The 11,704-nt window shown below is 39.0% G+C and overlaps 3 protein-coding genes across 3 annotated transcripts; 1 reads left to right on the top strand and 2 right to left on the bottom strand.

The window, feature by feature from the left end:
• Window positions 1-48: 48 nt before the first annotated feature.
• LOC141824877 (clathrin heavy chain 1-like) lies at window positions 49-5,185 on the bottom strand. The gene is made up of 9 exons (XM_074712215.1): window positions 5,009-5,185; window positions 4,565-4,769; window positions 2,976-3,064; window positions 2,795-2,873; window positions 2,574-2,701; window positions 1,047-1,145; window positions 824-932; window positions 155-234; window positions 49-63 (listed from the first exon to the last, which is right to left on the bottom strand). The coding sequence occupies exons 1-9, from the start codon at window positions 5,051-5,053 to the stop codon at window positions 49-51; spliced, it is 849 nt and encodes a 282-aa protein (XP_074568316.1). The 5' UTR covers window positions 5,054-5,185.
• Window positions 5,186-6,489: 1,304 nt separating this feature from the next.
• Window positions 6,490-9,015, top strand: LOC141838191 (protein CANDIDATE G-PROTEIN COUPLED RECEPTOR 7-like). The gene is made up of 2 exons (XM_074725604.1): window positions 6,490-7,951; window positions 8,427-9,015. Exon 1 carries the CDS (start codon window positions 6,567-6,569, stop codon window positions 7,911-7,913), a length of 1,347 nt encoding a protein of 448 aa, XP_074581705.1. The 5' UTR covers window positions 6,490-6,566; the 3' UTR covers window positions 7,914-7,951; window positions 8,427-9,015.
• On the bottom strand, window positions 8,404-10,339 carry LOC141824868 (protein NETWORKED 2A-like). The gene is made up of 2 exons (XM_074712203.1): window positions 10,243-10,339; window positions 8,404-10,160 (listed from the first exon to the last, which is right to left on the bottom strand). Exons 1-2 carry the CDS (start codon window positions 10,337-10,339, stop codon window positions 8,404-8,406), a joined length of 1,854 nt encoding a protein of 617 aa, XP_074568304.1.
• Between the last annotated feature and the right edge of the window lie 1,365 nt (window positions 10,340-11,704).

The raw sequence follows: 11,704 nt of genomic DNA, 5'->3' as shown, positions 1-11,704 counted from the left end.
GGAAATTAAATGTCATAACAATGAAAATAGGGAAGCAGTAGAAATCATTCAAATTTGAGAAATCTGCCAAAATGAACCATATTTTGAATCAGAGGGGTAAAAAGGAAGATAAGTATACTTGACACACATTTGATGGAGATAGTTTCATCATCACCTGCATTGCTACAGGAAAGTCATCTGCAAAATCTGGTGGGAAGAAAAGATCTGCTTGTTTCTTTGTAAATCCTGGCTTTCCTGACATTTATTGATTTACAAAAGGAAAAAAAGGCACACAAAAGAGGAAAACATGTCAAATAAAAATGTGATATGAATTTGCCAATTTGAATGTGTTTCTTGGTTCTCAAAAGTGTTTGACCAATACCAAATTATTCTGCTGGTTTTATTTTTTAACTACTTCTTTGAGAACAACCATTTATTATATTAGATAATTATCAAGTAAAAAGACCAGATGAAAACAAGTAATCACTTAGTTGGGCATCCAGTACCTGTCAACAAAAACAAGACTAACTACTCAAGTAATATTCCTTGTATACAAATGAAAATAGAGATAAATTCTAGTTCTAGTGTAGTAATGTTAGAAAGGATTCTTTCATAAACATGTCTTTGATTTATTAATCTTGATCAAGGTTCACATAGATTTTCCTTTTCAATATTCAACATTCTTGCCAAAGGTTTTTAATTCAAAAACTGGTATCATATTGATTCCAACTACTAACCAAGTGTAATAATAATTAGATACACTTAGATAGCAGATGAATACCGAGATACAATCTGGAAACAACACTCCTGCAAGTAACCAAAGCAAGAATCACAATCAAGATACCTGGTTGCGCTCCAAGTTCGATGACGTGCAACTTTGAAGTAATTTGTCCAGCATTACTAGTCTTTGAGGCAAAAGAAATAAGAATGGAGGGATTCTCATTCCCAACTACCTATACAAGAGAACAATAAAGTCAAGAGAACAGAAAATAGAAATACATATTAATAGAAGTAGCATAAACCAGTGAGAAAAGAATAAAGTAACTAAAGAAAGTAGAAAAGCAAACCTTAAATGAAGCAAAGGATGCGGCATGTGCTTCAAGTGCCTGACTACGCTGTTGATCAACAGAAAAGAGCTGCATATTTCCTTTCACCAGCTGTGGTCTCTGTAACCAACATTCCATTATTTTCATCAAGGAGAGCACAAAGCTAAAACCTAATTACTTATATAAAAGCAAAAGAGCACTAATTAGCTTAGAGAACCTCACAGAAGATAAAGACTAAAAGAAAGTATAAAAGGACAGGAAATAACCGAGAAAATAGGAACTAAGAATCAGAAAAATAAAAATAATAATAACAAAGGCATCTAATCAATTCATTCAACATCATACCAGAAGAGAGCAAATGTTGTCAAAGTAAGAGACTTAGAAGAAAACACTTGGAGGAAATATCAAGTTACTATTTCTCTTTGAACAAACAAAATTGATTATTACTATCTGAATCTTCATCATGTATAATTTCCATGTCTCAAATTTTCAACCTAAAACCAAACTTTACATATTTCCTAAGGTTATTCCACATCTTAGCTAATCTTTTCAAATTAAAATTGACAAGCAAATAACAATCAAATGAAGGGAGCGGCAATAGTGTAGAGATTGGAAACAGTGATGATAGATCCGATGAGCAAGTGAGATGTCAACTACGAGCAAAGACATGACACTGTGCAGTGGAAGGGTTGAGTGTCAGAGATGTCAGAGAAAAGATTCGCTTGTTGGCAGACTGTTGTGCCTTGAGCTTGTAGGGGACACAGAGGATGGAGGAGGATTTGCTATTGATTTGATCAACTTGGTGTGATGTGCATGCAGAAGGTGAAGATGGCCATCAGAGTCATGTCAGGCAGTGCTAATAAGAAGCAGGCTTCAACATATACATATGGTGATGAGGAGAGGAAGGGGGATAGTATAAGAGAAGGGAAAAGAGGAGATCCACTGTTGCATCCAACTCATAAAGGAAATCTCAACTCTAGAAGAGAAACCAAGCTTCAATACATACATATGTATGATTCAAAAGAGCCATTAAACTCATATACACATAGAGAGAGGACTCTGACATATTACCAAATAACTAAATATCTCATGCGATTAACTCTAACAAAGAAGAAACTCTAACATAGTCACATCCTCTGTATTATCACTTTTTGCCTTGAGAAGTCAAAATCATATGCAAATTCCTCATAAAAGATCAAGCACTCACTCGTACCTTTAGAAATTGCCAGTGAATTCCTATTTCCCCATGTTTTCTAACCGATTATTGTGTACATCATGTTTTAAAGAGGATTAAGTAGGATAGTTACTTTTCAACATGACCCTGGTTCAATTTTAGTGCTCCAAAATGTGACAGAGAAATTCACACCCTGATGCAAGTGCACACACATACACATATGCAAAAGCCAGTGTGAAAAAAAAAAACTGTTAAGGAATTTCACAAGGTTTTGATTTATTTTCCGAGTAATAAAGTACTATCATAAAGTCTACTTACAAAGTGGGAAACTTCTTAAACCACACAAGCAATATAAAGAAGGAAATAAAGAGTACCTCTGGAGTACCAGGTGCAATTCCAATAAGAACTAGCCATTTCTCTGATGGGTCACATTTATAGTTAATTATCTGATTGTTCGCTAAATTAGCTGCCCTATCAAACATCTTAACAGGCTCCGATCCACCTGCAATGCATTCATGATGAGAGTGCAAGTTTCTACAACATGAACTGTGGAATTTGTAGGTTATTATTAGAAGAAAATTAACTAAGGGATAACCTTCTATTGACCAATGATAGACAGAAGTCTGAGTAGCCAGACCGAGCATCTTTGGGGTGATCCATTTCCAAAACACAACCTGAAAAGTAACTCAACATAATTAAGTATAAAAATTGACCACCAGAACCAGAAAAAGAAACCAACTGCCTGATAAAAAAAACATTATATTCATCATGGATACCTGTTCAGGCATCTGATGAGATTTGATTTTAGTCTTTGCTTCAATATTGAACACCTGCAAGTGATCCTGAGTGGTTCCAGGAATTTGAGCTGCAAGTTCAGTAGATTACAGGTTGTTCGTTAATAGCAAGAAAAAACCTTGCAAGGACTAAAAAACAAACCATGTGACTTCTATTTTGAAAAGTTAATTGTGCAAAAATTGATCTCCATATTTCTAAAGTATGAGTAATAAATTAGAGACGTCCACTTTGTATGCTTAAACAAGAAACTTAACAAATAAACTTGCAAAAATCTATTCTGGTGGTGTCAGTCAAGAAGATAGATCCCTACAAAATATATGACTAGTTAAAGAATAGAAAGACGACATATCCAACATTACATGTGAATATTAAAGAATCATATAACAAAATCATTGAAAATAAAGTTGATGTTTTATGTTAAAAATGACATGAGAAGCATTTTATATAGTTGTTTTGATTTTAAAAATAGATGAACAGAATCATGAAAATTTTCATGTTTCATGTTGATTTCATGCCATTGTCTATGGATGACAAGGGTCATTGATTTTCATGAGATGTGATATATGACAGCAGCACTTTTAAATGAAAGAAAAATGTTACAAGTCTATTAAATGAGCTTAGAATGAGAAAGAATGCTTATATCTAAATTATCTGAGGTTAAAATAGAAAATTCCTTTAATTTAGTAATCACCTAGGTGAGGCAATGGTGGTGTTTATCCTTGAAACAAATGAAGATAAGCTGGTCAAAAGATAAGTGTTAAGTGCAAGTAGTTGGTGTAAGAACTACCGTCCTCACCAACTCCAATTGCAAATGACAGAGAAGAATCACCATATATCCTTAGTAGGGAAAGTTGCACAGATAAAGGACAAGTTATCACAACACATTTGGCACTTGACAAAAAATCCATTCAAAATATTTTTCAACTGATTATCACAGAAGCTAAATTTTCTTTCTAACACCTTATTAAACTTATAGAATGAAAAAAAAACCATTATACAGTACCTCGTAATAAGTAATACAGCAAGGTACTTATTAAACCAAGTAAATATGAAAGTAAGGATAATTGAATGGGCTGGTAGAAAGGAAAACTAGAATCTAGGAGGCCCTCCTCTAGAAGGTATAAATAAAAAACACAATAGCAATTTTTGATTTCTAGGTGCATGTGAATAGAGTTTTCACCTGTTACCATGGTCGGCCAGAATCTGATGAATTTGGACAGTCAACAAAGATTGTTCATGATAACATATTAATTGGTAATCCTTACATAAGCTAAAGTTCAACTAGATCAGCAAAATTTGACTTGAAAGTCAGTTAAACTCGATTGGATTAAACCAACAAAAAAGATAGTAAAAAGCATTTACAGCAGCTTAGAGCAGAGTCTACAAGTTTCTCTCATTACTCAATTGTTTGTAAGATAATGCAAACTTTTGGACTACAGATCCACGTCCAAGTTAATGTTACGTGAAAAATAAAGCTAGTTTGCCAAGTAATAAAATCCATTGGCCCAAAACTATATTAGAAGTAACCACGAATGGAATGGCGATCAAGTGAGAATTTTCAGCTAGAAACCTTTAAGAGCAAGAATCCTGCTGTTGGGATTCATCAGAGCAGAGTCTGCAGTGATCGGCCTCCTCAAAGGTTGCATCGGCATGTTCATGTCAACAATTACCACGCTATTCTGCGGTGAGGTCTCCCTGACGCATATGTACTTATCCGATTCCATTGTGACATGCGTGAACGTGATGAATTGAGGATTGATCCCAATGCTCGGAAGCTGAAGATCACATCAAGAATCATAACAACAATAAATGCACGTCCTTCTTACGCATTAGAAATATATAACTTCAATTGTCTATAGCAATTCCAACAGATCAACAAATGGTTCAGCAGATCCGAAACAAATCTAAGATATATTCAGCGGATTCACCCAGACACCATAAAACCATACTTTTCTGTCCGAACCGATATCTAATACAGTAATAAGTGAAAACGATGGCAAGATGGGAGACTCACCGTCAAAACCTCCTGCATCACGATAGGTGCGTTGGCTGCCGCCATAGCGGCTGGATCTGGGATCGGCTAGATTCCGGCGGCTGGGGGAGGGAGAGAATGGATGTGTACACTAGCGCTTAGATCTGGCCGAGTGGAACCCTGCAAGCGAGAGGGAGATGAAGGAGAAACGAAGGGGAAGAAAAAACGACAATCGGCGGTAGCAAAAAGATCGGAGACCGATATTATATAAACCGGAAACATTTCAAACCGACATACAGGTGCAAATATATCGGTATTGATTTTGAAAATTTGTGGCAAAAGTTAAAATTAATTACAACACTAGTGACACGGATTTTCTAAATGATAAAATATTTAAATTTCATTTAGATCATATTACACTTAACACCTAAGTAAAAAATTTAGGATCTATTAAAATTCATTTATATTTTTCGATTTATTTTGATGATCAATACAGTCAATCACTTATTCATCAAATGCATTAATTTTTTTAAAGTTCATCAAAGCCTTTGTTTTTTTATAAGTCCATAATCCACAATTTATAAACTCATATTTGTAATCACTCAATCTCTCTGTTTTGATCTCTGTATTATTTTAATTTTTTATGCACTTAATATACATTAGTAGCATTACTCAAATCTATTTTTTTTATCAAATATATTAAAAAATGTTCAAACTTGACCATTTAAAAATATTATTTATTTAATCATCTTTTTATTCACATCATTTCTATGCTAATAAAATCCTAATAAGTAAATCATCATATACAATTTTTTTCGCTTTTACTTTTATTGATGATTGGATAGATTTATTGCATTTTAAAATAGTATATAATAAAATTATTTTTTAAGTGTACAAATAGATGTATTAAAAATTGTAAAATAGATGACCAATTAGTTATTTTTTAAAACTTAGATCCTAATTGGCAAAAGATAATAATAATAATTTCTTTTAGTGATGGAATTCCATGGAAAGTTAAAATAATTATAAAATATTGTAATTTATATTTGATGAGACAGTCACTATGAAAGTTGATGTTGTTCAACCTGGTTGACGGATACATTGAATTAAGCATTAAAATTTTTTTTAATTATTAAACTCAAATAGAATATTCTTTAATATAAAACAACATATTAACTATTTTTATATAAATTTTAAAAATATAATTATATATTATGATGTTTATATATATATTTTTTATTAAATTATATACAGAATAAATTATAATCTTTCCATTTCCGTCTGCATCGCACCTTTCTTCCCGGCACCTACATCTGATGCAAGTCAAGTCAACACCATAAGCAGTTGTGTTGTTCCTGCATCACCTGTTTTTTTAAGCTACCTCACCATCTCTTGACCAATCACAATGCCCAAGCTATGTGGGTTCCACCAATCGCAGGTATCACTCCAATCGTTCGCCGGTCTCCAACTCCGCCCATAGCTTAGGTTATATTCCTGGATCCAACACCATTTCCGCCGACGAAGTTGCTGTCGTTGTTACCCACATCGCCGCTTTCCGCTCGCCACCGAGTCGCCGGCAGAGGGTCCAAGTTTTGTCGCCATGGACAGATTGACCTATCTTGTTCCTCTCCTCATCTCCCTCTTCTCTGCCCTAATTTTCCCTTCCATAGCGGAGATGAAGACCTTAGAGATCTCCGATGACACCCGCCCGATCATCCTCTTCGAGAAATTCGGATTCAGCCATGCGGGCACCGTTAACATCAGTTTATCCGGCGTCTCTTTAGCCCCTCCCTCACCCTCCGACCCCGCCATCGACCCGTCCTACTTGGGATTCTTCCTCATCTCCGACGAGAGCCTCATTCGGGCAGCCTACGACTCGCAGCAGAATCCTGATCCCAACTCCTACCCCGATTGCGTCCTAATGAGCTATTACGTCAAAACCATCATCAAGTTTTCCGAGCTTTCCCCACCGCTCCCTGGCGGCGCTATCAATCGCTCCTTCCCCATCTCCCATCCCGATGAATACAGCCTTTACTTCGCCAATTGCGCCTCCGGTTCTGCGGTCACGATGTCGGTTCATACGGAGATGTACAACACCCGCGCCGACGGGACGCACGACTTCCTGTCGGTCGGCCAGTCCCCGGTGCCGTCGATCTACACTTTCTTCGCAGTCGCCTACGCTGCCTTCCTGGGCATATGGATCTACCTCACTCTGTTTCAGAATCGGCTCTCCTCCCATAAGATCCACCACTTGATGGCCGGGCTTCTGCTTTCCAAGGCCCTCTACCTCGTTTTCGCTGCCGAGGACCTGCACTACATCCGAAAGACCGGCACCCCCCACGGATGGGACATTCCTTTCTACCTTTTCCAGTTCCTCAAGGGCGTTCTCCTGTTCACCGTCATCGTCCTCATAGGCACCGGCTGGTCCTTCCTCAAGCCCTTCTTGCAGGAGCGCGAGAAGAATGTTATCATGTTCGTGATCCCGCTCCAGATCGTTGCTAACATCGCGTCGGTTGTGATTGGCGAGACCGGGCCGTTCATCAAGGAGTGGGTCACCTGGAACCAGGTTTTCCTCCTCATCGATATCGTCTGCTGCTGTGCCGTCATGTTCCCTATCATTTGGTCCATAAGATCTCTGCGGGAGACGTCCAAGACTGACGGGAAGGCCGCGAGGAACCTCATGAAGCTCACTTTGTTCCGGCAATTCTACATTGTTGTGATCGGATATCTTTACTTTACCAGGATTGTCGTGTATGCTTTGAAGACGATCACATCCTACAAGTTCCGGTGGGTGAGCGTGGCTGCTGAGGAAACCGTGAGCCTCGTTTTCTATTTATTCATGTTCTACATGTTCCGGCCAGTAGAGAAGAATCAGTACTTTATGATCGACGACGATGAGGAAGCAGCTGCTGAATTAGCTCTTCGTGAGGAAGGATTCGAGCTCTGATTGGTACTAGGAAGGAGACATTTTTCAGGAACTTCTTGGTTTGATCTCTACTGATCTCTGATATTGTTCTTGCTATAGTCTCAAAGAGAGGAAAAAAAATCCAGAAACAAAAACAAAAACCTAAAGATATTGTATTCTCGTTTGATGTGATTGACACTTGCATTGCTTCCATAATGTTTTCGATACCTTTGTCTTCATATGCATGGTGCTTAAGCTTCTCTTACAAGTTGACTCTTCTTCTTACAAGTTGCTTAGCCAAGTTGACTCTTCTTCTTACAATTCACATGGCAGAGCCTCTCTTACACTGTTTAGTTAGGCCATGAATTGACAACTGATGACCATTAGCAACTCATAATACATTGACTATGACTTTAGTATACCTAGTCGAAGTTGAGCAACTAGTTCTGAAACTGAATCTACACATAATTCCTACCTTTGCCACCGTGGAGAGAGGTAGCATTGTTTATCTAGAAAAAGCAGATATCTTTGATCACTCACTTGTGTAACGCGCAGGGCTCATGCACGAGAACAGTGAAGGCTTCTTGGGCTTTGGACCAAACAAGAAAGTCCGGAGTGGAATGATCTTGGAGGATGGATGCTCAAGGTGGTCGTCGTTAATTTTGGACAAAGTCGTAGCAGTCTCCTCCTGCAACCCCCTCACACAGTCTAAACCGGCTTGCAACTCTTTTGCCACCTTCTTGTTCTCTTGCTGCATGCTGAGTACCTCTCCCTGGAGCTTGGCTGCCTGGTAAGGAGTTAGATTCACGCATTCAATCTCGCTTTCCTTCAAGGCCCCTGCTATCTGGTCTTGCATGCTGCAAAGACACGAAATTCTGCAATTGAGTTCTCCATTTAGCTGCACATTTTTTTCCCACCACGTCTGTAGCTTGTGGTTGAACTTTCTCAGCCTTTCTGCCACTAACACAGTGTTAGGACTGCCCTTGTGGTTTCTGATCTCGTCCCACTTCTCCGTGTCAGCTTTTAGTTGTTTGTGCTCGGCTTGGAATTCTTGAATCTCACGGTACGATGAGCAAAATCGCAGCCAGAAATCCATGTTCTCTTGTAGCAATACATCAATTTGTTCACGGCATTTTCCTTCGACTGACGAGGAATTTTGGCTTTCAGTGACATAGCATAATTTGATGTCCACTGCGTAAGGGCTCCCAGCTTCTGAATCATGAAGATTTTGGTTGTGAGCAACTTTATTGCTAGTTTGTCCCATCTCTTTGATCTCGTTTCCACCTAAACGTTCCTTCAAGGTATTTAATATCTCTTTGAGAAGTCTGATTTGCTCCTCTTTCATTGCATTGGAATCTTTCAGCTCTTTGACTTGTTCCATCGTTTCCAAATGATATTCTCTATTTTTCTTCTCAATTTCCGAAAGCTTTTCCCTGGTGTCTTCATAGTTTTGAAGAATGGACGTGTACTTGGACAATGCGATGATTTGTTCATCCTCTGATCCATTTTGTAGTGACTCTGGCAGATCTGTGTCATCATCTACTTCTACAAGTTCTGCTAGAACATCACCAACACGAGAGTCAGTATCATCTTGCAACAAACCTGTCTGCCTACCTTCAATTTGTTGAAATTCTTCTTGATGTTTAGGTGTCTGCCAACTCTCAGAAACATTGTCAAGGCTACAGCAGGCTTCTGTTGACTGTGTTTGAGAAGTGCCTTCATCATCATTGAGGCAATTTTCAAGTTGCTGAATTCTTTGCAACCTATCTTTTGCTTGCTTTAGTTTCTCAGTTAAACTATTTTTGGGCTCACCAGCCTGGTCTTCTTCCAAGTTTTCTATCTGCTCCTGAAGCTCACCCGCCTCGGAATTTAATCTGTTTATCTGCGCAATCTGTGATGCAATTTTGAGTTCTAAACAAATGGCCTTGTCTACAAGTTCATCGATCTTCTCTGCCAGTTCCAACCGGTCCTCGCCATCTTCCATTGGCGTATGCAACTGGCTCGTCTCGATCGAACTGATAGTCTTCGTGTAGCTACAATCACCTTCATCATCTTCCATTGCAAGCTCAACCTGCTCCGGAGAAACAATAGCTATGGTCCGGTTGGCCTTGTGCAACTGCCCAGATGTCCTATCAAACTTATCGGCCAACGCCTTGTAAGATTTGTACATCTCCTCGACGATGCTCGAAAGCTCAGGCCTTCTCTGGAAATACAACTCTGCCCTCTTTGCAAAGGAATCTGCATCCTGTTCTATTAGTTTCATCATGGCCTGAACCTTCTCCTCCATCACTGCAAACCGAATAAGAAGATTAAGAGCACGTCATTTGATAGCACTACAATACAGAAAAAAAGAATGTTCACTGAGACTAACCCCGGACGTCGTTGTCGAGCCATTTGGATTGCTTGTCTCTTATGTGGCTGGCCAGCCACAAACAGTAGCCATTGTTTCGTGCTTCCGTTTGCACCATCTTCCCTGTGCAATCTTCTCGCTTCCTCCACTTCCCTCGTTGGCGATACAACAGAACAGCTCATCGGAGTGGAGGAGGATGTGGGGATAAAAAGGACGAGAAGGATAAGGAACCAACCGAACGAATTGCTTGTTGGAACTGCAAACGCATTGCAAGTTAGAAGCTCGTAGAGTGGCAGGAAAATAGGCAAAAATATGCGGCGGCAGCGCTTTAGTAGGAGACGTGGAGTAGGAGGCGTTTTATCTCGTTCATTCCTACGGAACAGATTGGAAAGCTTTAACTAAACAGCACGGACTATTTTAAAACAAAGGATATTCTTTTTCCAATTACGCTTTTAAGAGTTTTTTTTTTTTGGAAATGATCAACACTTATTTTTTTTATTTATTATATTTTCTCGCTATATTATATATATAATTATGTTTTTATCAATTATATTTTGTGAACCAAACCCAGAAGTCAGGCGCGAACCGAAGAAAAGGCTCGAGCCGAGCTTGATCCGGATTAATTAAACCAGATCGTCACTCCATTTCTGGCCGAACCGCCTCCCCCTCTACGCACTCTCGATCTCGCACGTCTGCAGCCTTCTCGCCGTCGCACTCTGACGCCGTCCGCCCTGTCCGCCACATTCCGTCGCTGCCCACCCTCCGTCGCTGCAGAAGTTAAAGATCCCTCTCTATTGTAGTGTCGGAGTCGAGTGCCCTTCCCCTTTCTCTCTCGCATCGCAGTTCTGCCGGCGATAAGGCCTCTCTTCAGCATAGAGTGCTTCGTCAGAGACAACTTTTCTTGCTGCTCTACTCTGTTAGCAGCGATATCGTCCCGGAAGTAAAACTTGTGTGCCTCCTCGTTTAAGAGCTTGTTCCTTGCGCTAGTTCTGAACTCTTCCATGCATTATAGTTGTTACTTCTTGTTTTTGGCTATATCTTTCCAGAAGCCTTGAGGCAATAAGGATTATATGCGGCAGCAAGAAAGTGCCCTTCCACCTTTGATAGCCTAATTTTTGTTATTTGGGTGAATCGCACCGTGTTCAGGTAGTTTCTTTTTTCCTCTCTCTTTTCTGTTTAATTAGGAAGACTTGTAATGAAAGGTAATCGTGTTCTGATATACTAACCTTGTCTAAAACCTTAATGTTATCTTAATGTCTCTTTTGCTTGTAATTGCTCAAATTTCCCTCGTGGATTCTGATTATTTGGTTGATTTGTGCATAAAGCTATATGATCTCAAGAGTTTCTGTCTTATCGATCATTGAGTTAATCATGCAGTTTTCACATTAGGCTAGGGCATAGATATGATATATTAGATAACTATCTTGTGAATGCTGATTATATTGTGGATGGCTCCTGACCTATAATTTCTGTACCATTTTAG

The sequence above is a fragment of the Curcuma longa genome, chromosome 1 (assembly GCF_044706935.1).
Source record: "Curcuma longa cultivar G26 ecotype Majalengka, Jawa Barat chromosome 1, ITB_CL_G26_1.1, whole genome shotgun sequence".
In the NCBI taxonomy this organism is placed as follows: Eukaryota; Viridiplantae; Streptophyta; class Magnoliopsida; order Zingiberales; family Zingiberaceae; genus Curcuma; species Curcuma longa.
This window is presented reverse-complemented; position numbering and strand designations above follow the sequence as displayed.